Genomic DNA, 25771 nt, shown 5'->3' with positions numbered 1-25771 from the left:
ATAATATTTTAAACTTTAAAAGGTTTCAAAATATAAAATTTGAACCTTTTAAAAAGTTTCAATATTTATAATATTTTAAACTTTTAAAATTTAAAAATTATAATATTTAAAAACTTTTTAAAAGGTAAGAACTTTTAAAAGTTTCAATATTTATAATATTTAAACTTTTAAAATTTTTAAATATTATAATATATTTTTTGAAACTTTTTAAAGTTTTAATTTGATCAAATAAAAACCGGATAAAACCGAATAAAACTTTTAAACTTCATTTATAATATTTAAACTTTTAAAAATTTTAAATATTATAATATATTTTTTGAAACTTTTTGAAGTTTTAATTTGATCAAACAAAAAACCGGATCAAACCGAATAAAACTTTTAAACTTGGACGCTTGATAAATCAAACTTTCCTGCTCATTCGTTATTGGAAGCATATTAATCTTATTTATACTGGTTCTAAACCATTGTTTAAATTTTTTTCTAGTCGATGTGGGATATTGTACATAGTTCTTTTATTTCCATAAATTTAAAATTTTTCTTTTTCTAAAAATTCTGGAAATTTAAAAAATGTTAATGAATGACATGTCAAATCCTGATAGGTTGTTTAAAATAATTTTTAATATATAAAATTCTGGAAATTTTAATAAATGTTAATTAGTGAGATGTCTAATCATTATTGGTGGTTTTAAAGCTTAAGTGGACGACTTAAGGAACTTATAGCTTCTACTTTTTATTAGTATAGATGATTACTTGTTTATACTCCATACATACTGTAACACCCGCAAACCAATTTGAGCGTTTTGGGTGAGGGTGTCGATCGACACCAAGGGGGTGTCGGTCGACACCACTGATTTTTCTGGTTCGACCAGATTGAGTTTTTAATCGATTTGGTTCGGGTTGGTTTTAGGAAACCATTGAACTGGTTTATTTAAGTGGGTTTCGACGCAAGAAGGGTTTTGGGAAGTTTATTTTGTCGCCGCTTTGTTGTTTTTGAGAGAAAAGAGAGAAAAGCATTGTTCTTGAGTTTTTGAGAGAGATTGGTGAGATTCCTTGCTGTTCATGAGAGATCCAAGGCTGGGAAGGAGTTAGAAGCTTGCTAGGAGGGTTGGATTCATTGCTGTTGGTCTGAATCTTCCTGCAAAGAGGTGAGTGCATGACCATGACTAATCTAAGCCCTTGATTTCCTTGTTCTTGCTTGTTTGTTGTTGTTTTGTGTGTTTTCTTGTTGGGGATTGGATTATACAGGTTCCTAATGATGTTTCCGGCATGGGTTTTGAGTATTGGATGGTTTGGAGGAGATTGGGAAGCGATTCGACTCTCGGTCTCGTGCGGATCGCAGTTGCAGGTGGAGTGTCGATCGACACCACTTGGTATCGGTCGACACCAGCAAAAATGGGCATCGATCGACACTGTGGGGTAGTGTTGGTCGACACCAATGCCAGTATCGGTCGACACCTCCCTTCCAGTGAGACGATGTTTGTTTTTCTGGTTTGTGTGTTTTGTTTGTTGATTCTTTGGAATATTGGAGTCACTGTTGCTTGTGTGTATAGCCCAGTTGATGGGAGGATTGCCTCACTGAGTGTTTATCAAATACTCATGCATCTCAATATGTGTTTGTGGTACAGATAAAGGCAAAGTGTGATCGTGGAATCAAGGCAATGAAAAGAAAGATGTTCTAGGGACTCGATTGTACGTTGTCTGGCGTTGCTAGGTTGCTAGAGTTGGGTCTTTAGAAACATTGCTAGGTTGCCGGTTTCATGTTTCATGATGTTTGGATTTATGGATTGTTGTTATGGATTGATATTAGTTATTCTTTTATTGAGTTTTATTGGATATTGGTATTTGCTATTCCGCTGTTATTTGTGTTGGTTAGACGGCTAATGGGTATGAGACCACTAGTTGTAATTTAATTATTATTATTATTATATTATTATTATTTATTAATTAAAAAAAAAACGGTCATGTCCTTTCACGTACACATGCCAATCTTGATATGAGTTTTACTAAGCAAGACCGTTCATAGGACAACAAATCTTGATTTTGGGGTAAACTCATTTCTCCACGAGTAAAAATTAGCTTCTGATTTCTACTGTTTAAAATTGTCTAAACCACAAAACGAGTCTTTAGATTTTTGTTTTTTTTGTTTTTTCCCCATTGAAACAACAAGACTTTAATGATGATAAAACAAGGGTTTTGCAAAGTTCACTCTTCCAAAAGACTTAATCCTTGGATGTTATAACGAGCAAACCCAATGCACCTATGAGAATATACTGCAAAAAGAGAATGTCGTGGTGAGAAAACAGAGAGAAAAGAAAAAAAGAGAGGTACAAATTTGGATTGGATTATCGAATGACTGTGTGTACCTTAATGATAGGCTTTTCTGTCATGATAATAGTAACCCATCCAACATAAGGCAAGAACCTATATCAGACAAAAAGGTAAACCAATTATGAGTCACGAAAGAGCTTTCATTTAGAAATAAAACAGGCATTGAGAGTTGTAGTGATTGAAGTATATTACCCGACAGCACGACCCATTATATGATGTCTATTTAGCCAAAGCTGTCCTTCAGCATAGAGAAGTCTGTCATCTCCATAGTTATTGTCACCTGGAAAACATAAATTGTAATGTAAATTGAGTGTCGAAATAAATAACACTATGAAAACAAATTACATTCGATTTTAAATCTAAATAAAACCAGTACCTTTTGTCAGAACATCAACTTCTCCTGTATTTTCCCTCTCGTGAACCTATAGTGTGATGAACCCCAAGAATCAGCAGGCGTTTACAATATAAGTACTGCGAGATGATAATGAGAAAGTCTAGAAATGCGTTACCTTAATGACACGATGGACAATGGGAATATCACGACCCTGAGGAGAAGCATGAAGCAAAAAAAAAAACCGATAAGGAGAAAGACCCACGAATTTTATCAATGGGAGCGCAAATGAGACAAAAAAAAATAGGGGCACTTACATCAACATTGAAAACAACAATTTCGCCTGCTCTAATCGGGTCCTTACTCATGTGCAAGAACAATATATCCCCCTGTAAGATATCACATTCATTACAATTTTGACACTCAAATAGATTGTAAGTGACTTATTCATCCACATAGAGACAGAGAACAAGGCAGCTGCAGGATGAAAGGTTATCTCGAAAAACTAAGTCAAATTACCCTCTTAAAACCAGGTTCCATGCTTCCAGAAAGAACAACCACCACCGGAGATTCACTTCCAGTGACACACATCAAAGCTTTCCATATGATCAAAGCAGATGTAACAATCATCCCTACCAGTTTCCAACACAGAGAACAATTTATCATTTACTTATACCACAATTTTGTCATATAACTCATATAGAAAACAACTAATTCAACCATCAGGCGACTACTCTTGTTAGCTCAGAACCAACAAAAAGTTAAAAAATTCACAAACTTTAAACAATAACAGTTAAACCACATTTCCCCTCAACACAGTACATACTTCATAATTCGCATGTAACACCCTATTAAGAATCATACCTAAATTTCAAAGTAAACGATCTAATGAAACACCATCAACTTCACCAACTCTAATAAACCAAAAAGGTCTCCAATTTTCTATAAAGATTTCAATTTTATCCAGATATGTTCATACATTAACGAACCCTAAAAGCAATTCACATAAACCCCAATCGAGTTCAATGAGACGAAACACAGAAGAAGAAGAGAAGGAAGAAACGAACCTAGACTGATCGCTTGAGTGAAAAGTTGACGGATCTGAATTGATTTGATAGAATCTACAGTTTCCCCGATCCAACCCATCTTGAAATCTGTGATTTTTACCAATTCACGCCGAAGTGTAATTCAGATCGAGGTGACAAACGTTGTTGTCTGAAAACGTTGCAGTGGAGAGAAGAAGGGACTCTTTCCCTCAGGGTCAAGCTTTAAGGCACGATTACTTCAAAGAGCGTTTTCTCAAGATCGGTATAACCAAATTAAGAAACCGGTTTACAAATTTAGAACCGGTTTAAAATCCCTTTGAGTGGCTACGTTTTAATGACGTGGTTTAAACCTTTGGTTGGTTACATTTAACGACGTGGCTGGCTACGTTTCGATGACGCGGTGATATTTTACCCCTAGGATTAGTTCTTATTTACCAGAGTGCCATTTACTCAAGGAAACAAAATTAAAAAAGCTAAGCCGAATGAATTTTAGTGGCTCACCGGAGAAGTATACCGTTTCTGAGTTATCCGGCGAGAAGTTCGATCCCTATTCCGGCGAGTTTCGGGCGATTCACCGTTCCGTCGCGTGCTTATGTTAGAATGAGAGTTTCTGCTTCTGCTAACCAGCGCACTTTTCGTCGCGATTCAGTGGATTGGGTTAAGGAAACTTCCAGTTTTTTCGAAGAAGACAAGAGGCCGATCATGTTGTTCGACGGTACTCACGTTTCTCCAAAATCTTTGAATTCAGTTGAAATCGACTTCAATTTATAATGTTTTAGTTTGTTTTGATTTTTTTATTCCCAAAATTTTCACTTAGGTTGTAGTTTTATATACACATCTCACAACGGATATAATTATATAAGTTTAATAACATCTTTCACTTTTCTGGAATTCTGGGTCTGTGTAATGTATCAAAGTAGTAAATTTGGTGTTTATTTGAATCTTATAACTCTCTTGTGTTCTTCTATGATAGGTGTTTGCAATCTTTGTAATGGAGGTGTGAAATTTGTTAAAAGACCATGATCGAAACAGGTTAGTGTTTGATTTTGATTCATCAATTTCTAATTCAAAGTGTCAGTCTTTTCACTGGCGGGTGTTATCAAGAACTTAAATGAAAGGAGAAAACTTATGGTTTTATTTTACAGGAGCATAAGGTTTGAAGCGTTACAGAGCGAAACGGGGAAGAAACTGTTAATGCCATCAGGAAGAGCTCCTGATGATATATCGAGTGTCGTACTTGTGGAGAAAGATAGGTACATCTTTTTGGCTCGATATGAACCGGGAAACGAAAAAGAAAAGAACTTTATAGGCCATCAAGTGAGTGATATGTGTTTACTCTTCTCTTCAGGTCGTATATAAAGTCTGAAGCTGTGTTGAAGATCATGAACTACATTGACTTACCATTTCCACAGCTTGCATTCTTCATTCAATTTGCGCCTCTGTAAGTTCTCGATTAAAGTTTAAAATAGCGCAGAAGTGTAGACGCCTCTCGAGTGAAATGATCTTAATAAACAATGTTCTTTTGACATGTTGCTGGTTTGTGAGGGACTTTTTGTATGAAAATGTTGCAAACAACCGGTATGCAATGTTTGGTCGATCTGATTCATGTGAGATCTAAGAATACATTATCGAATTGTGTTCCTACTTTGCCATAATAGTAAAAAAATGTTTCCTACAGTTTAATATATGCTTTTATACAGATGTATAGTTTACAACAGCCATTGAACAACAGATACATATGTAGTACTTTTCGAACCATGTACTCTTTAAATGTATAACCTTTCTGATGTTGATATTTTTGTTATATATGGAAAAGCCTTGGGATCGTGTGAATTAGCCTTTTTTCTTTTGAGAATATGTCACTGGTCTGCTGGCTACAAGCTGCTAATTGAAATCTCTGATTGGCGTGCTCTGTATGGTATGTTCTCTGAGAAGCTTACTATATGCCGCAATGAATCTGCAGAAATTTCAAGGAAAATTTTAATCATTTACTATGTTTAAGTGTTGATGGAGAATGCAACTACTTTGTCATCCACCTGCAGGGATTACATTTTGTATGGTTCATTGAATCTTTTGTGAACTTACCCTGCAAGAAGGATGGCTAGAGATGTAAACCTCAAGATGTGTTGGTAACACTTGTGTTTTGATTTCTTGTGTTTCATGTCATAACCAGCGGGAATGTATTTGGGGTTCACGTATCCGTATTGCGGACGGAGAAGAAGGACGAACCCGAGGAAGAAACCAGCTAGGAATCCTCCAAAATGAGCAGAATTGTCCACACGCGGTAAGAACCCGACGCTTAGATTCAGTACAATGATCAGGATTAATGTCATAAGTGCAGTACACTACAGCACAAAAGATTAAGATCAGCTTTCAGTACTGCACCATTAAGATCAGCTTTCAATAATGAAAACATCTTTATACCTTATTTTCGTAGATTGTCCAGTTTGTGATAAGCTCTGAGAGCATTGCACCGAGTAATCCGAACAAAGCGCCAGATGCTCCGACTGATACACGTTCTCCTTGGGAATCTGTTAAACAAGACATCAGGCTTCCTCCAAGCCCGCAGATCATATACAAAGCTCCGATTCTCACTGTAATTTTCACCAAACCCTTAAATCAGATCAAAGCAATCTTGATGACGGAAAATAGATAGGGGTTTAAAGGGTCTTACAGAATCCGAATTCTTGTTCAAGGCGCATTCCGATACACATTAAGCTGATCATGTTAGCCAACAAGTGAAGGAAACCACCGTGAAGCCATATGCAAGAGATGAGACGCCATTTCTCACCTTCCTCCACAAGTCTCCTTTCAAGAGCTCCGAGTTTTCTCAGCCTGAATTCAAGAAGAAAGATTTCAGAAACATGAACAGAAACGAAAACACATTGTGGAATCAACAAGTCCTTCCTTACGTGGGAATAGAAGGACCGAGAAGCATATTCTCTTTAATAGGTTGAAACGAAAGCCTTCCAAGGACATCAAACAAGATACACTCATCTGATCTTGCGGGACAATCGTTCATATACATAGTGGTAGCGAATGCGATGAAGTTGGCTGCTAAAATGAGAGGCACGAGCCACGCAACCCATGGCACGGGAATAGGCGGGCGAAACTGTGGTCGCGCTGGTGGTGGTGGTGGTCCGCGTTCGATATCTGGTGGAATCGGCGGTCTCTTCCCCATTTCTGGAAAAGAGTATCACGCGCGTTTCCTCGATGGCTTTTTGGTTGAGGTTTGAGGATTTGATTGAACCCCTAAATTGGTGGGAAAATGTGAAGCTGAGAGAGAGATCCGGACAATCTTGTGGCCAAAGTACGAATATTTTACTTTTTAGTCTCTCTCTGTTTTTTTTTCTTAATTACATTAGGCAGTTATGTTCGGTAAATTTGTTTCGTGTTTGGTCCAAATTAAACGGATTCCAATCATAACCAGATTGGAAATTTAAATAAATAAATAAAACGACCTGATTAAAATTGAATTATTCTTTTTAAAAAACTACCACATACAATATACATCAAAATATACATTGACCTGGAAATGTAATTTCTTATGTGTTTGTTGTGTATATTCTGCAATAATTAAGATTCATGTCTTGACATTAATCTATTTTTGGCTAACTTGTTTTTAGTAACCGATTTATAATCAATAGAGCATTTTTGAGAGCGAGTTTAGTATCGTTAATTAATCTGCATTTGGACACGTAGTAGGCGTCAACGTTTTAAACTCACAGCCAGTGTTTTTAGTATTACTAAATTAGTTAATTTGCAAAACTCGTTTCATCTTCTATTAATATCACGGAAACATTCAGCAGGGCTCCTCCACACACAAAGCAGCTTCCTTCTCGGATCAAATACTGAATTGTTTTAAACGAGCTTCTCCCATCTCTCTCAATCTCTGAGAATTTTGCAGGTAGATTCTTTTTCTTTTATCTTCCTCTCCTTTGCAAACCTTGTGTCTTACGTTTATCTTGGGGATCACATATCACATACAGGTTTCTGGTATTCTTGTTTTGAGTCAAGTAGGAAACTCATATATGCTTTGATTGCACTCTACCGTTGTCGTTCATAATGTGGAATTTTGATTACCCTCTCAAACTGGTAATCTGATATGATTTTTGTTTTAATCGAGATCAGTTTACCTGAGATTCAGGATTTCAACTGTTCTGATTACGGTTAATGACTTTTACTTGTAGATGCCTCTCTGCACACATAAATTTGCTTAAGATAAATATTTAGGGGTGTTTGGTGTTTCATACTTTGCTAATCTAATGTATGAGTATGAGTAATATGTTATATTGTTATATGATGTTACAGGTGGAAAAAAAATGGAAGAGTTTTTGTTACATGGAAGGTTGCACGCGACAATCTATGAAGTTGATCGTCTCAATACTGAAGGAGGTAGATCAGGTTTCTTAGGATCGGTATGTCTTTTTTGTCTCTCATTTATAAGTTAAGATACTACTAAAACGTTCCTTCATCTCTTCAGTGTTCTGTTTTTAATATTCTTTCCAGATTCTAGCAAATGTAGAAGAAACAATTGGTGTTGGCAAAGGAGAAACTCAGCTTTACGCTACAATCGATCTAGAGAAAGCAAGAGTTGGAAGAACTAGGAAGATATCAAAGGAACCAAAAAACCCAAAGTGGTATGAATCTTTTCATATTTACTGTGGTCACATGGCTAAACATGTTATATTCACAGTTAAAGACGCTAATCCGATTGGCGCTACATTGATCGGAAGAGGTTATGTTCCTGTGGAAGATATTTTGCATGGTGAAGAAGTTGACAGATGGGTTGAGATCTTAGATAATGAGAAAAACCCCATTGCTGGAGGATCAAAGATCCATGTGAAACTCCAATATTTTGGTGTTGAAAAGGATAAAAACTGGAACCGAGGTATCAAAAGTGCTAAGTTTCCAGGAGTTCCTTACACATTCTTCTCTCAGAGAAGAGGCTGCAAAGTTTCTCTGTATCAAGATGCTCATATCCCTGGAAACTTTGTCCCGAAGATCCCTCTAGCGGGAGGGAAGAACTACGAGGCAAGTCGATGCTGGGAGGATATTTTCGACGCCATAACTAATGCGAAACACTTGATTTACATTACTGGTTGGTCTGTTTACACTGAGATTTCTTTGGTGAGGGACTCGAGGAGACCTAAACAAGGAGGAGATGTGACTGTTGGTGAGCTACTCAAGAAGAAAGCTAGTGAAGGTGTTAAGGTTATTTTGCTTGTTTGGGATGACAGAACATCAGTTGATGTGCTGAAAAAAGATGGACTTATGGCCACTCATGATGAAGAAACTGAGAATTTTTTCAGAGGAACTGACGTGAACTGTATTTTGTGTCCACGTAACCCTGATGATGGTGGAAGCATTGTCCAAAACTTGCAAATCTCAACTATGTTCACTCATCACCAAAAGATTGTTGTTGTAGACAGTGAAATGCCAAGTGGAGGATCAAGAACTAGAAGAATTGTGAGTTTTGTTGGTGGTCTTGATCTTTGTGATGGAAGATACGACACTCCGTTTCACTCCTTGTTTAGAACGTTGGACACTGCACATCACGATGACTTCCATCAACCGAACTTCACTGGCGCTGCGATAACCAAAGGCGGTCCTAGAGAGCCGTGGCATGACATTCACTGTCGCCTTGAAGGACCTATTGCTTGGGATGTCTTGTATAATTTTGAGCAGAGATGGAATAGACAAGGCGGTAAAGATATCTTGGTCAAAATGAGAGAACTTGGCGATGTTATCATCCCGCCTTCTCCTGTTCTGTTCGCAGAGGATCACGATGTGTGGAATGTTCAGTTGTTTAGATCCATTGATGGTGGAGCAGCTGCTGGATTTCCTGACTCCCCTGAAGCTGCAGCTGAAGCAGGTCTTGTGAGTGGAAAAGATAATATCATTGACAGGAGTATCCAAGATGCTTACATTCACGCGATAAGACGAGCTAAAGACTTCATCTATATCGAAAACCAGTACTTCCTTGGAAGCTCTTTTGCTTGGAGCGCCGATGGAATCAAACCTGAAGAAATCAATGCTCTGCATTTGATTCCAAAGGAGCTATCTTTGAAGATTGTTAGCAAGATCAAAGCGGGAGAGAAGTTTAAGGTTTATGTTGTTGTTCCAATGTGGCCTGAAGGGATTCCTGAGAGTGGATCAGTTCAAGCTATATTAGATTGGCAGAAAAGAACAATGGAGATGATGTACAAAGATGTAATCAAGGCACTTAGAGAAAAGGGACTCGAGGGTGAGGATCCTCGAGATTATCTAACATTCTTCTGCCTTGGAAACCGAGAAGTTAAGAAAGATGGAGAGTATGTGCCTTCAGAGAAACCTGAACCAGACACTGACTATATGAGAGCACAGGAAGCACGCCGCTTCATGATCTATGTTCACACTAAAATGATGATAGGTAAGAGTATTAACACGTTCAGAATTTATGGTTTCTAATATCGACCAAATTGTTCAACATCTAATGTTTTGCAGTTGACGATGAGTACATTATAATCGGATCAGCAAATATCAACCAGAGGTCAATGGATGGTGCAAGAGACTCAGAGATAGCAATGGGAGGCTATCAGCCATATCATCTCTCAACAAGACAGCCAGCTCGAGGTCAAATCCATGGATTCCGCATGTCGTTGTGGTATGAACATTTAGGAATGCTCGATGAAACCTTCCTCGAACCATCGAGCCAAGAATGTATCCAGAAAGTTAACCGTGTTGCTGATAAGTATTGGGATCTTTACGCAAGTGAGTCACTTGAACATGATCTTCCTGGTCATCTACTTCGCTACCCGATCGGTATTGCTAGTGAAGGGAACATCACTGAGCTTCCTGGATGTGAATTCTTTCCGGACACAAAAGCACGTATCCTTGGTGTTAAATCTGATTACATGCCTCCTATTCTTACAACCTAAGCTCAGTGGCAGTATCTATAGGTAATAAATAACACTTTCTTCTCGTTTCATTTGCTGAATAAGAGCTATAAAACCATAGTAGTTGCTTTGTTGGTACTTGTTTTGATACTTGTTTTGTTGCTAATTACTGTTGAACTTATGAATTTTATCTATTATCACTTTTGGTATTATTGAATATAAGTTATATTATTAAACTGGAACGTGATCATCATTATAAGAAAAAAGAGTAAAAAATCAACAACAACATTGTTTGTTGAGAATTTGAGATCAACATCATCATGTATGAGAGAAACTTGGTAAGAACCAATGAGCTCTATAGAATTGAATTGGAGAACTATCAAATAATGTGTCCAGAGGCGGCCGCTCTGTCTTCTGTGTCTCGAGATGGAAGATAAAGATATCATCACTAGTATTATTTCCATGAGTAGTCTTGAAATAGATGGAATCACTAATGAATCCATCAGTGTTATTGGCGAGCACAGTGATGCCTTGATCGAAAAGCATTAATTCGTCGCCCAAGGAATGAATCCGTTCTGGTTCCTTGATGAACCCTGACCCTGATGAATAAACCTTGAAAAGACGAAAGGACCAGGATCTATCCCTAGCTCTCCACCATTTTTCAACCTTGAGAACATCTCCAGTTACGGTGACTACAAGTTGTGTGTCCCAAATGCTCCATGAATTACTTAGTAGACGAAGTTGTCTACCTATCTGAAAGAGTTCCACACAAAAACAAGATTGAAATGTTTGTTCTACAACCTCTCCAGCAAAATTGAAGATTTTAAAACAACCATAAAAGTAGCTTAAGAAGTAAAGCTTGTGTTCCTTGTAAACCATGTGGAAACAATCTGGAGTTTGTGGGATTTGGTTCCACGAGATATCTCCTTTCTTGAAATAAACTACACACCAATCTCTAAGCCCCCAAACAACTACATAATCTTTGGTTTTCTCGTCAACATAAAACACAGGGGAACGTAAACTAATACCTCTGTACCTCATTCTTTTCTCACTTGCAATGCTTAATTCATAATATTTCCACAATAACTCTACAGGAGGTAGATCAATCCTCTCGAGTGTAAAGAGGTTCAAAATGTAGATATTATAAAGAGGATCTCGTCGAGGAGCACGCATTAATAGCCAACTTCCATGGGTTGCCATACAAACACTCTTTGCAAATTCCACACCAAGATCTTGCGTTTTGTAAAGTTTGTGCTTTTCCTCGGGGATGAATAACGTGCATGACAAGTTATTGTTGTTGTTTTTATCGTCGTCTACGGGGAAGAGAATTAGCCACGGAGTCTGATTTTGGGGCACGGATTTAGCTCCTTGGAAACTAGAAAAGCTTAGGCGTTCGAACACCGAAATCAAAAGATCTGGAGGGAGATCGGACCAGGTTTTGTGTCTGAGACGCTCATGATCATCATAATTAGGGTTATGCTTCTCCTCTATCATAATTAGGGCTAGACTGAAACTAGGAATCATGTCACTATTTTGTCAGATTTATTTGACTTAACATTGATACCAAAGAAATTAAAAAGAAAAAAAAAAAGAAAAAAACAATTGTCAGGTTTTTTTTTTTATGTGAGCTAGCTAAATCGACCCGGTCTATATAACCCACGTACGTGGGTTAACCAGTGTATTATTTTCTTTACAGATTATTGTTTTGCCTTTGGGAAAAAGGAAAAACAATTAAAGTTAGTTACAACAAATAAAATGTATAAACTATAATGGGTTTTATTTTGGTCTGTTTGATTATGAGTGTTGAGCTGCTAAACTGGAGAAAAAAACGCCTGGGTTCTCTCTTTTTCCTTCATAACTTGTTCAATGTATTATCTAAATTGAATCATCTCATCTTTGGTAATTTTAACATAAATATAGATTAAAAACAAATCATTTTGAAACTAATATTTTTATTCAAACGAAACTTTAACAACATCACTTAAAATACACATCAATTAGCTTTAAAACACTATAAACCTAGCCCTATAAAATGAAGTAATAAAGCTTTGGCTGAATGAGTTGGAATACATCTCGTCCTCCTCATGTCACGTTGGATATGAGTTCGGTATCTCTGCATTGCTCGTAGCTACTCTTGTTTACTTTAAGCACGTTGTAATTGGTTGGATCAAAACCAAAATAATCTGTCAATTTTAGATAATAAATTATATTAAAATTAAAATTATATTAAAAATTAAAATTATATTTTTATTAAAAACTTAAAAAGTTTTAAAATATTATTTTTTAGTTTGAAAAAGGTGAAAATGTTGTTATTGACAGAGCCATTCGTCGGAGTAGAATTGCTCATGGATGGCCCAGTCTGAAAAGTTAATATTGGGTTCCAAGTGTATTGTCTCCCACTTACTGTTTAAAGAGTAATATTTGATTCTATTTCTACCCAAACTATCATCACTACTACGTTACAAAGAGCTTTACTAAAACAATTTTGGTCGAAAAGGTTTCTATATTTTTTCTTTGTATTAAGATTCTAGGAACGGAATGGAAAGTTGAAGAGAGATTGGGAATCGTTTTGTTCTTATTAATCGCATATGAGCCTATATATACACCTAACATGATAAGTTGTAAACATACCACATTGTTACCTTAATAATATAAGGATTTATTATGAGTTTATTCTAAATTCATGGCTTTTTAGTACAAAAATCAAGAAACATAAGCAATGCAAAGGGTGTTTAGGAACCAAACTATAGGTGAACAAAATTTGCATCTATATATAAATACATATATATCATGACAGTTTGATTAATTTTTGAATTATCTTGATAAAAATGTTATTGACAATTGGTCGTGGAATCAAATACATATGCCAACAATTTGTTATTATTTATTTCCTCTTCACTAGATCTTACATTGCCGATGACAAACAATTACATTACTCTTTTTCCCAAAGAAAAGAATGATTAGTGTGCTACTTGGTGGGGAAGATTGGCAATCAGCACATTAATCGTTGCTCTTGGAGGTATATATTTAAGGGAGTGCTCGGAAAGACATGGAGGAAGATAGTGAGAAGTGATGTTGTCAATGATGTTGTGAGTCATGTTGAGAGTGATGTTGTGACCAGGATGAGCACGACCACCGGAGATGGAGATGGAAGTCTGGTTTAGTTCATCGGTTTAGGTCTAGGGATTATATGAATATTATGAATGTAATGTTTAACTATTTTCGATTTAATAATTGTGTTTACTTAAATTATCTCTGCATCATTAAATGATTAATTAAAGTAAACATAGGACTTAAGAGAAATCTTATTGTGATACTTCAATCGAACCCGTATGTCTTCCAACTTTTTTCAACTTTCTTTAAACCCAATCTCAAGGCGGTAGTGACACTATCTCACCGTCTTTATACCGCGATAATTAGTGATTGAAAAAAACAGTCCTGATATTGTAGGATAATTTTTAAAAATATATATATATTTCTACTATTTGGTAATTGAAATTTTTAATATTTAATAGTTGACATCCCAAGGTCATAATGTTTTACTGGATTGTCATTGAAAGTTCTTATTAAGCGCATACGAGCCTATATATACACCTAACATCATAAGTTGTAAACATACACATCGTTACCATAATAATATAAGAATTTATTCTGAACTTACTCTAAATGCGTGGCTTTTTAGTCATACAAAAATCAAGAAACATAAGCAATGCAAAGGGTGTTTAGGAACCAAACTATAGGTGAACAAAATTTGCTTTATATAGAAATACATATATATGACAGTTTGACTAATTTTTGAATTATCTTGATAAAGTTGTTATTGTCGAATTGGTCGTAGAATCAAATACATATGCCAACAATTTGTTATTATTTCTTTCCTCTCCACTAGATCTTACATTGCCCATGACATTACAATTTCGTAATAATCTAACGGTCGTAGAATCAAATACATATGCCAACAATTTTGTGATGTAATTGTGTTTACATTCTTGGTTATTTTTATAAATATACTTCCGGAATATTACTAAGATAGACTAATAGTAATAAGAAAAAATAAATATTTTTTTATATAAATTAAATTGAACAAACAAGTAAACAAGTTACATATTATGATTTTTGTTAAAACATTAGAATATTATAACAAAATATAACCGCCAAGGCAAATATAATATTGGCTTTCACTTTCAAAACAGTCATGGCTTTATTCCTAATCCTAGATATGCATGTTTGTGATCAGGAGTTCGCCCGGTCTCATTCTGATACAATCGGTTCTACAACTAGTTTACAATAGTTAGAGACTGTCAAATCTTGTATTCTTTATACTCTCATCTGTGGTTGATCACTAAATGCAAAAAAAAAAAAAAAAAATGAAAAACTTATTTAGTGGGTTCGGTTCGACTTGGCCCGTTTGCCGTTTGGCAAGATTAGTCCTATCTTGTATATAAATCAGATTGGACCTGAATATGAAATTTTCTACAACCTCAAAAGCTCAAATACATCTTAACAAAACTGGATTACGGAAGTCCACAAATTATTCGGGCTTACCAGAACAGAAACAATCGTGGATAAGTATGAAAAAGGAAGAAATTTAGTTAACGTGTGTGGTTGACGTTATTTAGGACATCAAAGTCAAGCAACCATGTGACAATCTCTTTCTTCTTTACGTTCTGTCATAACTTTTAGACCTTAACTTCTTGTGATGTCTCTCTCTTAAGTAGTTAGTATCCTAAACACAACTAGCCGTACCATGATAGCTGCTTGAATCTTATCTCTTGTAAATTAGTATATGATTTGTGATACATAAACCCCGGAACTGCAAAACAAAAACATTAATATGGAAATTACAAACTTATATTAACCGGAGAATCTTGAACCAAAACAAGATAAATCCTCTAAACTTGTAAAAATCGGTGTTTATATATACAAGTTAAACCGTTTACAATAAGTTAATCATGATTGAAATTACAGTGGGGTAACCCTCTAATCTTAGTATAAATCCTTCAACCATTCCATCATTATAATTAGTTGGGTTTGAAGTTACAATTATTCTCTACAGTTAGTCAGTTACAATGTAACTATTTTAATTCAGTCTAATGAGTTCCAAGTTCCAACATTAGAATTTAGGTCCACAAAGTTTCTTATAATCATTCATGTTAATATTATAAACAGATACAGAAGAATAATTTATTTATTTTTGGCAAAGAAAGAGAAAGAGAAGTTGGTCTAGTCTTCTATATCACAATCGGAAAGATACAAGAAGTTTCCAAAGAGTTTACATGTTGGCTTATATAATTGGCTAGTCCTCGGCTCTTTATCAACAATCTCATGCAAAACATGTTTGTACCGTATTTTGATTAGGTTTTTAACGTACAAAACGCGGCAAGAATTAGGTTTTGAAACGGGACACTTGGCAAGAGCCTATGTTCACGTAAACACCAGTTTCTGTCTTCTTCATGTTTAAATGATAGAGATCGGATCAAACTGAGTGGAAGAGATTCATTGAACTCTTTAGAATCTCATCTCTCTCACTCACTCAATGCCTTGTCCTTCTAAGATTTCTCTTCATCACAATTTTTATACATCTCCCTGCTTTTTATTGTTTATTTTTAAAAAAACAAAATAATACTCCCTCCATTTCAAAATATAAGATGTTTTAGAGAAATTTTTTGTTTCATAATATATAATGTTTCAAGTTTGTATGCAACTTTTAGATTAGTTTAGAATTTTATATTATGCAGTATTGTTTCTGATTGATTGAACTTGTTAAAAGTAAAGACTTCTTAATATGCTTATTTTAGCTAAAACATCTTATATTTTGAAATAGAGGGAGTATATATTATTTGCCATTATTCGCAAATATTGTTTTATTCAGCTGCGTTTGCCATATTTCTCTTTTTCTATTTAATAAATATACACACCACGTATAGTTCATTTTTAATGAGAAAAAAAAATACAGGAAGAGAAGTTGGCGAGAGATATAATTGAATATATTATTACAAAAAATTATTGAATATAGTAAAAATTAAACCACGTGCATAAAATTTTAATTTAATACAATCGTATAAAGTTCTTAATCTATAAACGTCTAGTTAAAGTTATTCCATATGCTTTTAAAAGATAAAACAAAAATGAGATGCACCAAAATGTAGTTTATAATCAAGAAAATATATATAGATATTTTAAAACTAATCATAAATATAGTAATAGTAAAGAAATTTGATCACTAACTTATACTATACATATATATAAAGACAGTAAAGATATTTATTTCCACATAGTGAAATTATTATGGTGAGAATATTTGTTGACAAAGTTGTAATTTTATAATTTTATCTTTACATGTAAACAAAATAACTCAATGCATTGCATCTAGTTATAAATATGGTGTGAGGCTAAAGACAATGAAGAAACTAATTATGATAGAAGATTTTTCCCATTTCCAACTTGATTTTTTTTTTTTTCATTTTTGGAGTCTCTGAGTCTGTGACTAAACCAAACCCCAATCGTTCACACACTTTCTCTACTTTTTCCAACAGAAGATAATAAAGAGAGAAGACAGCACACACACACACACAAATAACTTCACCTTTTGATTTATTGTCAGAAGACCTTTTTCACTAATTTCTTTCAAACTCAAATTCTCAAAGAAAACTTTTATTTAAACCAAAAGAGAGCAGAGAGATCTCTCACCGTTGAACTTCAAACAGTACTTGACTTTGTTGTTGGTGGTACTAACAATCTCTCTGCAACACAACACATGCTCTCTTTACACATTCATTGATCACCAACTCCCTCTGCTCTCCTTCTCTCTCTCTCTCTCTCTCTCTCTCTCTCTCTCTCTCTCTCTTCTCTGTTCTGAATCTTTGGCTAAAGAATCTCCCAAGAAAGCAACACACACACACACCAACCATGACTTGTATACTAAGTTGTTCTCATGGCGTAGTGATCGCAACCGCCATGGTTTTCTCAAGCACTGCTCTGTTTCTTGCTATTTCCCGCCAATTCTCGTCAGGTACTCAGACATCAGATCAACAAATCCTCCTCCGTTCTTGTCTTTCTTCAGGTACCCTTTTTCACCGATCTTTCTTCTCCGATCATCCTCCTCAGGGCTACAAATTTTTCTAACTTTTCCTTTGATGCAGAAGAGAAGAAGAAACAGAGGAAACAGAGGAAGAAGAAGAAGAAAGTGAAATTTGCAGAGAATGTGAGAGAGCCGAAAGGTAACGGTGAAGAGTATCGTAAGAAGATGGAGCAACATCTTAAGAGAATTGTACCGGAACAGATGATTAAACCGGAGAAACCCGTTTCGGTTTGTAGAAACGACATGCCTGCTAATCGGATAGCTTTGTACAATGGGATTCTCAGGGACAGAGCTCATCGTGTTCAGTGCTCCTATTGAGCCCCCTTTTTTTTCTTTTACTTTTTTACCCCAACAAAAAAAAAATGTAAGTATAATTATTGTGATTTAGCCATAATTATAATTATTGTGATTTCACCTAAATTATTAGCTTTTCGGATGATTCTTGTATGTAATTTTTCTAGTAGAAAAATCAGCCATGTAATGATTTAGGTGATTTACATTTGAAATAGAGTTTTTAACGACAAAGGAGAGGGTAAAAAACATTCGATTATTTACCAATATCAAACAAAAATCCAGATTTATATATGTTGAAAGAGTCAAAAGTAAAGGGATATATGTTATTATTTATTAATCAACTGGTTTTAAGGATTAAGAAAAAATATTTTATTAATCAACTGGTTTTAAGGGTTAAGAAAATTTAAAAGAATTTTATTAGTTAATAGACTAATAGTAATAAAGAACAGTAGACTTTAAGAAAGATAATGCCATACTATCAATTTCGAATTACAGAAAAATGTTAATCACTAATTTACTTATATATTCTAATATATTTTCTTAACATGTGTGAAAATACTAATGTTTAGATTAGTTAGGGAGGTATTTATTAGAAGAAAAAAAAATGAATTGTTAGTAGTTCGACCGGTTAAATAAATGTTGGTTTGATGCTGTCAGATTTGAGTTATTGTGTTGGAGACAGATGATTTATGTTTGTGGAACCATCATAAATATTTTAAAATTTTAGCTTAGAATCCAAAATATTTATCTGAAACAGAAATAGCAACAACTGTTTCTTTTTGTCGTGAAATGTTTTAAAACATAGATTAATTCAATAAAGTGTTTACATTATTAGTATGTTAGTTTATCTCTCAAATCTTTTGCATAAAGTGAAGAACAGTGTAACTGCAAGCATGATTGTGTATATTCCGAATATTCGACCGACGACTCATAAGTAATATATCGATCAATGATATAACTTTAGTCTTCATAAGATAACACACATGAGACATGTGAATGATCGATGGTTCGTATTCTTTTCAAAATTTGACGGTTTCTTAAAAATATCAGGAAGAAAAAGTACACGACTATATGTATAAGTATATATCATCATTCATCAGTTGTTAATATACGAATTATCTTACTATGATCAAATTAGCCAAATTTTGACCAAAAACGATTTCTAACATCAGTCTCCACACAGAGCCGGCGTTGATGCCAACCAAGCCAAGCATGTGCTTGCGGCCGTTTTTGGGATAAGTAATATTTTGGCCCTAAATTTTCTAAAATTTCCTTTAACTCAGTTGGGAAAAGGTGTAAATATTGCTGATGAGGTCATGGGTTTGAAGCTCGGTATCACCTATTTTTACTTCTTTTTTGCCTAATTTTTTTGGGGCTTGCGGCCCACTAATTGTCAGCATCGGCTCTGTCTCCACATGTCAGTGTATGGTGAACTGGAACAAACCGGCGGTCCAAATTGCTAACCGCCAAAACCACGTGACGTTTCACCAAAAATATAATGTTCGTGTCTAAAAATAGTTCTTGTTTAGATTAAAATGTTCAAGTATTATAGATAAATATAGGCATGAGCATAAAATCCGAATCCGAAAATCCGAACTGTATTCAAACCGAAATATGCGGATTAAAACCGAACCAATATTAAGAAAATAACCGATCGGTTCTTAGTTTTCATTATTTTGGATATCGGATATTATATGATCCGAACCGATATCCAATAGATATCCGAACATAACCGAACATATAAGACATAGTTTAATATTCCGATTGATATGCCTCATATCCTTTATGTATTTGTATGGTTCCATGAGAATCTTGTCATTTACTTAATTTATATCTTTTTTTGTTTTAATACTCTATTAGTATGGTTATTTGGGTACAATAAGATTAAAAAATATTAGAATAAAAACATGGTCCAATGATTTTTGATTTAATTTTGGTTATCCACAATCATATCCGAACCGATCCAAAATCCACCTCCGAACCGAAACCGATCCGAAATTTATAAATACCCGAATGGATGTTAGAGTCAATACCCAAAAATCCAAAATCCGAAAAATCCGAACCGAATCCAATCCGATATCCGAACGCCCAGGCCTTGATAAATATGTAAAACCATTAAAACCAATCAGGACCATAGTCTCTGTTTAAAACTAGTTTAACATTAACCGGAGAAAAAGAAAGATACTAGTAGTAGTCTAATTTTATTTATTTTCTCACAAGAAGCTTACCCACTAAGTGTAACCTAACTTACCATTACTCTTATATTTGTTTAATCCTATTATATTAATTAGGAAGTACAAATATAAAACTAACTTTAAATGTATAAAAAATTACATTTAATTGCCATTTGAAAATTTTAATTAAAATTAATTAATTAATTAATTAAATAAATATAATTAATTAAAAAAAACAGAAAACCCTCAGAGATGAAAAAAATCTAGAAAACAAAAAAAAATCTATTCAAAAATCAAAACTAATTTGTGGTTGAAAAAAAATTAAAATAACAGCTAAGATTTTTTTCAAAATACAGATAATTATTAGTTAAAAAAAATTATTTTCTCTCTCTAATAAAATTATGGACGAAAATTACTAAATATTTAAAAAATATGAACCAATCAGAATTTCAAAATTAAGATTTTATATCCAAGTATACAATAAAATTATTTTTAATAACTAGAGTTCGAAGATTTTATTAAGATTTCAAATTATGATCCTCCTATCATCTTTCTTTTATTTATTTACAAATTGTTTGGAATTTTCATATAATACTTATGATTAATAAATATGCAAAAAAATTTCTGTGTGATTTGAATTTTTTAAAACGAAGATATATTACTCTTTTTTTTACGGTAAAAAATATATTACTCAATCTATGGAAAAATGTTTGTTTTAATTTTCACATTGGCGGGTTGGTAAAATTAAACTTATATAGTTGATAAATTAATAAATTATATTTGGTCACAATTATAATATTAAAATTACTATTTCATATTTCACAAAATATTGATGCAAAAACAACAAATAAATATTATAAAATTGTAATATATATCAAAAAATAAAATACTATAATATTATAAAATAATTAGTATTAAAAAAGATATATATAAATTTATAGAACAATTAGAAAATATTATCTCAAACAATAATAATTTTTTTATAAAAAATATAACAATAATAATTATTATTATATTATATATTTTTTTTAAATGTTGATCCGTGCTTAATATAAAGGAGAAGAAAACAAAGAAACACTGAGTGAGAGGCCACTATAATAAGCCAACAACGGTCCAAAGATGGATAAGGTCGGTCCAAAAGCTAAATAATTCGACAATGCTTTGGACACATGGCTTTTTATGTCGTAAACGGTCCCATTTTTGATTTTTAGAAAAGATTATAAACGGTTTTTTTTTTAAAGTAGAAAAACAAAGTAGATTCTAGTTGCAAAACCTTAAGCATGGTTCATGCCTTTGCACTATTATTTTTCATTTCATCCTGTTGTTATATAATAGCTTTTTTATCAATATGACAGCAAGCTTTTACCATTATCAAACGGGTTATTTTATTTCTCGTTTCTGAGGGTATTGAAAATTTAGAGGATCAAAACGAGTTATATCTACTTATGACTGTAATAAATTAATAATAGGTAAATTGGTTAGACAAATTGTAAAACGAGAGATTTGACGTCAAAGTTGCCTTAGAAAGAACATTTTTTTTTATAAATCAAACTGAAAAACAATTGAATTTTGATAATCTAATATTTGTTCCAGTGTACCGTTTACAACTATGTATTGAATGTCTGACAATAGAGTGGCCACAGTTGTTTGGAAATTCAAATTTTATACACGGTGACAAAATTAAAGTCTCTAGTTTATATGTTGTAAATTCGATTAAAAAATAATTAAAAATTAAAGAAGAATTTCAAGAATAAACGAAAATGATGTTTGATCTTTCTAAGAATTTGCTAGCTCAAGGTGGTTTGGTCTTGTGTCACGATTATTCATCATCTTTATTTATAAATTCCATTTAAGAAAGAAAAAAAAATTGAAAAGAAAAGAATCTTGTGATTATCCAGAAAAATGTTGTAGAACTAGAAGAAACAAGAACCTACTCGGGTTTAGGTTCCATAGTGAAATAAACCCAGAATCTCTTCGAAACTTCTAGCACCTCTCAGAAACAATTACCATAAACCCTAATCCCATCCTTATAAATCCATCAATTCTTGGCTTTTTCTTTCAAACCCAAAGATAACAAGAAAACAAAAAAAAGAATCAAGAAAAATATCGATTTGCAAATTAACAATGGCTCTAGCTCGTCTAGCTTTGAGAAACCTTCAACAAAAATTGTCTCCTAGTCTGATTGGTCAATCTTGTGAAAGGGGTATGGCCAGTAATCGACATAATCCAGTGAAGCTAAACAGATACATGGCTACTTCGACTACTGGTGAACAACTAGAAGAAAAGAAGAACACACAAGTGAGTGTGTCCGAGAAGAAATCTCCTCAACGCAATACCCCCCGGAGACGTGGCCGCAAAAGTCTCTTGCGTAACACTGACGATCATGGCTACTTCGCTCCTGCCCTAAATGGTACGTTTGTATTTCTTTGATCTATATAATTATCAGAAGCACGAATAATTTCATTTTAGTTTTTTTTATCATTGAAATACATTTTTAGCAAAATTATCACTACTTTTATTTTTGTTCTGTTTTTAGATTGATTATCAAAATTATAAAATGATAAGAGTTCTTCATCACATTACAATTATATTCTGAAAAATTCAAGAGGAACCGTTGCAAATCTTGACTTTTGAAATTTTGGATATTTAGATATTCGTTAAAACGATCCAAGATTTTTTGTATATATATATATAACAGGAAATTTTGGATTATTTTACATTTTCGTTGCATAAGTCACATCAACTTAATTAACTTCTCTCTCATTTTGCTTGAAAACAGAGTTTTTCACTCCAAGTCTAGGAAACGCTCTGATGCAAGCAACAGAGAACATAAACAGAATTTTCGACAACTTCAACATTAGAACATCCCAACTAATGGGTCAAGTGAAAGAGCAAGACGACTGTTACAAACTCAGATACGATGTTCCAGGGCTAACCAAAGATGACGTGAAGATCACGGTAGATGATGGAGTCTTGGTGATTAAAGGAGAACACAAGGCGGAAGAGGAAAAAGGCTCACCTGAAGAAGACGAGTACTGGTCTTCAAAGAGTTATGGTTACTACAACACGAGCTTGTCGTTGCCTGATGATGCTAAGGTTGAGGAGATCAAAGCAGAGCTCAAGAACGGTGTGCTCAATGTTGTGATTCCTAGGACGGAGAAGCCAAAGAAAGATGTTCAGGAGATATCTGTTGAGTAAGAGCCTAAGTGGTACGAGTGTTGTGTTTGGTTCTTTTGGTGGAATAAGCCAAGAATGTTGTACTCGTTTTATGTTTGTAATGCGAATGGAATAAATTGCTATTTACAGTAATTGATCTGTGCAAAAGAAAGAAGCCAAAAGTGATGATACAATATGATAGACCAAATGAACAAGCAAGGAATGCTGTATTGTTTGGGTGTTTGATTTGCTATTTGTATGCTAATTTCGTAATTACTGTACGCAAAATATAGCCAAAAATATAAACACAAGAAGTCCATATCTGTAATGCACAGTATTAGTGATTTGTTTTTTTTTTGCTCATTTTGTATGCTATACATGTAGTCATGTTCTACATATTCCATTTTCCATTTTGTTACGCATTAAATTATATGTTATTAATAAATACAGTATTTTAGTGTATTGTTCAGTTTCTTTTTCAGAAAAAATAATCTTATTTGAAATAAACTATAATATTTGAATATGTTTAGGAAAATAGTAGAAAATATTGCTTTGTGTAAAATACCACATTTTACAAAATTTTGTAATGTTAATGATAAGAAAGAAGGAAAAAACAATACATTTGATTACCAGTTATTATTAATTTTAAAAAAAACAATAAAAAATGAATAAAATAAAATAAAGAAGAAAACGGACTGCAAGGTCCAAAACTATCTTGTGAAGAAGAAAAATGGCGACAGCGTTTTCCAACACAAGTCCAAGCTCCAACCTTTACCTTCATCGCTTCCGTCAAAGCCTCTCTCTTCCATCTCAGTCGTGCTTTTCACCGTCTCCGTTGTCTCGGCTTCATCCTCAGACCCAGACCCTTTTCTTCGTCGCCACTCCCGTCCGCGTAAGACGCATCGCCGTCGCTCCTCTCGGCCCTCCAACGCCGCCTAGTCCCGACCCACCTCCGCCTAAAAACACGACTGAGCCCACAAGTTTGTCTTTCCCTTCTTACTATGTTTCAACTCTGAGTTCTTGATTTTGTTTACTGCTAATTCTTGTTTTTTCAATCATTCGAATTCGATGAAATTGCATTACAGAATTCGAATTGGGAATAGTTTCTTGCTGGTATTGATTCTTAGATACAGAAAACATCGAATTACCCAAGATCGATTAGGGTTTATGCCTAAAGTTTTGATCTTTGTGTTGTGACCGTTTATGTTAAGGAAGCATTACAAAGATTTAGAAAACTTCTCCTTTTACAACTTGTGAATGTTTGGTCTTTAAGTCTTTATAACAATCAGTTGGATTCACAGTTGTGGTTTGGTGTCACATCTTGTTTCATTGACTTTAAAAAGAATTTTTCTTTTATTTCTTTGTATAGGTCTTGTGGGAGTAGCGTCGATGATTCAAGATCGTGTAAAGATCTTTACTGCAGTACTAATTTGGATCTCTCTCTTCTTCTGGGCTTCAGCATTACAAGGAAGAGATAGAGGAAGTGGTAAAGGAAAGAAGGGTTCGAGATTCAAGTAGTATTAGATAGTTTGGTGTGGTGATGATTGATGTGTGTGTATATATAATATACTACTACCAAGTATGATTCTTTCTTGTAACAAACATTACAGTTTATACTAGAAACTAGATTTTGCTCTTCTTCCTTCACATGAAAAGGAAACAAATTCTTTTGCGATATCTCTCGGTCGGAGGAGCTATCGAGATTGCTCTACATTTGCTATCATGCTGGTGATGAAACTAAAGTAACTTTGTATTGAGATCAAAACGCTCTTGGATCATTGTTTTCTGAATGCTGGTTTCAGTGTAGATGGCTAGAAGAAGATGTAGATGTGTATTGGGTTTGTGCGTGATTCAGCCAAATGGGTAAAACGGCAGCGGTTCTTATGTTTGAATTTGTGGCATTAAATGGGCCATTAAACTTGGTTGGGCTTCAGCATACCCTTTTTGATTGGCTTCTCTAATCCAAAATTTCCCAAATATTCAATTTCTGTAGATAGATAGATAATATATTTAAAACAGTGGTTGTGATTATTGATGATATGAAAAAGAAATAACTGGATTTAGGTAAATCTTATTCAAAACTGGGTTAATGAATCAACCAGCACATGATTAGTTGGACCTCTTTTGGTTAAAGGCTGGTAGAAAGTTAGAAATGGCAGTTTATGATATAAAGCTAACATTTTATTTCTGACCACACTGACTATTTAACAATCTAACCAAATAGAGATTTATGGTGACCAAAACATAAAAAAAAAAAAAAAACAAATAGAGATTTTTCCTTATGTTTAATTAGATTTTATCTGATCTTTAACAAATATATCCCCAAAGAGATCTTCACACACCATGAAAAAATCTAATATATGAACTTTTGTTTCTACAAAAAAAATTTGCAAGAACCAAGATTCAAATTTAAGAAATTTTGATTAGTTGTCATGAGTCATCAACAACAGGACATGAAGGAAAGCTTAAAAATTCAAAAATAT

At 33.9% G+C, this 25771-nt stretch overlaps 6 protein-coding genes and 2 pseudogenes across 10 annotated transcripts; 5 read left to right on the top strand and 3 right to left on the bottom strand.

Annotated features, from left to right (window-relative positions):
- Positions 1 to 2054: 2054 nt before the first annotated feature.
- LOC104742763 (uncharacterized) lies at positions 2055 to 4023 on the bottom strand. The gene is made up of 8 exons (XM_010463803.3): positions 3727 to 4023; positions 3179 to 3291; positions 2977 to 3048; positions 2838 to 2873; positions 2705 to 2750; positions 2521 to 2608; positions 2364 to 2421; positions 2055 to 2270 (listed from the first exon to the last, which is right to left on the bottom strand). Exons 1-8 carry the CDS (start codon positions 3803 to 3805, stop codon positions 2220 to 2222), a joined length of 543 nt encoding a protein of 180 aa, XP_010462105.1. The 5' UTR covers positions 3806 to 4023; the 3' UTR covers positions 2055 to 2219.
- Positions 4024 to 4252: 229 nt separating this feature from the next.
- LOC104742759 (DCC family protein At1g52590, chloroplastic-like) lies at positions 4253 to 5917 on the top strand (annotated as a pseudogene). Its single transcript, XR_015580342.1, has 6 exons — positions 4253 to 4420; positions 4679 to 4737; positions 4851 to 4958; positions 5054 to 5146; positions 5522 to 5623; positions 5879 to 5917. The product of XR_015580342.1 is annotated as a DCC family protein At1g52590, chloroplastic-like (transcript).
- LOC104742760 (RHOMBOID-like protein 5) lies at positions 5285 to 7006 on the bottom strand. Its single transcript, XM_010463799.3, has 5 exons — positions 6618 to 7006; positions 6380 to 6540; positions 6130 to 6299; positions 5791 to 6050; positions 5285 to 5662 (listed from the first exon to the last, which is right to left on the bottom strand). The coding sequence occupies exons 1-5, from the start codon at positions 6884 to 6886 to the stop codon at positions 5590 to 5592; spliced, it is 933 nt and encodes a 310-aa protein (XP_010462101.1). The 5' UTR covers positions 6887 to 7006; the 3' UTR covers positions 5285 to 5589.
- Positions 6861 to 10819, top strand: LOC104742761 (phospholipase D alpha 2). 2 transcript variants are annotated; one of them, XM_010463801.3, is made up of 5 exons: positions 6861 to 7015; positions 7512 to 7612; positions 8017 to 8123; positions 8215 to 10117; positions 10192 to 10819. In XM_010463801.3, the coding sequence occupies exons 3-5, from the start codon at positions 8028 to 8030 to the stop codon at positions 10623 to 10625; spliced, it is 2433 nt and encodes an 810-aa protein (XP_010462103.1). In that variant the 5' UTR covers positions 6861 to 7015; positions 7512 to 7612; positions 8017 to 8027; the 3' UTR covers positions 10626 to 10819. The 2 variants fall into 2 exon arrangements, with proteins under 2 accessions (XP_010462103.1, XP_010462102.1); XM_010463800.3 differs by having other exon boundaries at positions 6876 to 7015; positions 7515 to 7612.
- On the bottom strand, positions 10801 to 12107 carry LOC147928878 (putative F-box protein At4g22170 pseudogene; annotated as a pseudogene). Its single transcript, XR_015580833.1, has one exon. The product of XR_015580833.1 is annotated as a putative F-box protein At4g22170 pseudogene (transcript).
- A 3795-nt stretch (positions 12108 to 15902) lies between these two features.
- On the top strand, positions 15903 to 18189 carry LOC104742758 (uncharacterized). Of its 2 annotated transcripts, none has more exons than XM_010463797.2 (2): positions 15903 to 17646; positions 17726 to 18189. In XM_010463797.2, exons 1-2 carry the CDS (start codon positions 17493 to 17495, stop codon positions 17980 to 17982), a joined length of 411 nt encoding a protein of 136 aa, XP_010462099.2. In that variant the 5' UTR covers positions 15903 to 17492; the 3' UTR covers positions 17983 to 18189. The 2 variants fall into 2 exon arrangements, with proteins under 2 accessions (XP_010462099.2, XP_010462100.2); XM_010463798.3 differs by having other exon boundaries at positions 16987 to 17646; positions 17729 to 18189.
- A 3753-nt stretch (positions 18190 to 21942) lies between these two features.
- LOC104742757 (26.5 kDa heat shock protein, mitochondrial) lies at positions 21943 to 23441 on the top strand. The gene is made up of 2 exons (XM_010463796.2): positions 21943 to 22542; positions 22912 to 23441. Exons 1-2 carry the CDS (start codon positions 22257 to 22259, stop codon positions 23328 to 23330), a joined length of 705 nt encoding a protein of 234 aa, XP_010462098.2. The 5' UTR covers positions 21943 to 22256; the 3' UTR covers positions 23331 to 23441.
- A 521-nt stretch (positions 23442 to 23962) lies between these two features.
- On the top strand, positions 23963 to 24924 carry LOC104742756 (uncharacterized). Its single transcript, XM_087485498.1, has 2 exons — positions 23963 to 24268; positions 24658 to 24924. The coding sequence occupies exons 1-2, from the start codon at positions 24019 to 24021 to the stop codon at positions 24804 to 24806; spliced, it is 399 nt and encodes a 132-aa protein (XP_087341624.1). The 5' UTR covers positions 23963 to 24018; the 3' UTR covers positions 24807 to 24924.
- The last annotated feature ends 847 nt before the right edge of the window (positions 24925 to 25771 follow it).

This window comes from Camelina sativa, chromosome 14 (genome assembly GCF_030686135.1).
Source record: "Camelina sativa cultivar CO46 ecotype springtype chromosome 14, ASM3068613v1".
NCBI classification, from domain to species: Eukaryota; Viridiplantae; Streptophyta; class Magnoliopsida; order Brassicales; family Brassicaceae; genus Camelina; species Camelina sativa.
This window is presented reverse-complemented; position numbering and strand designations above follow the sequence as displayed.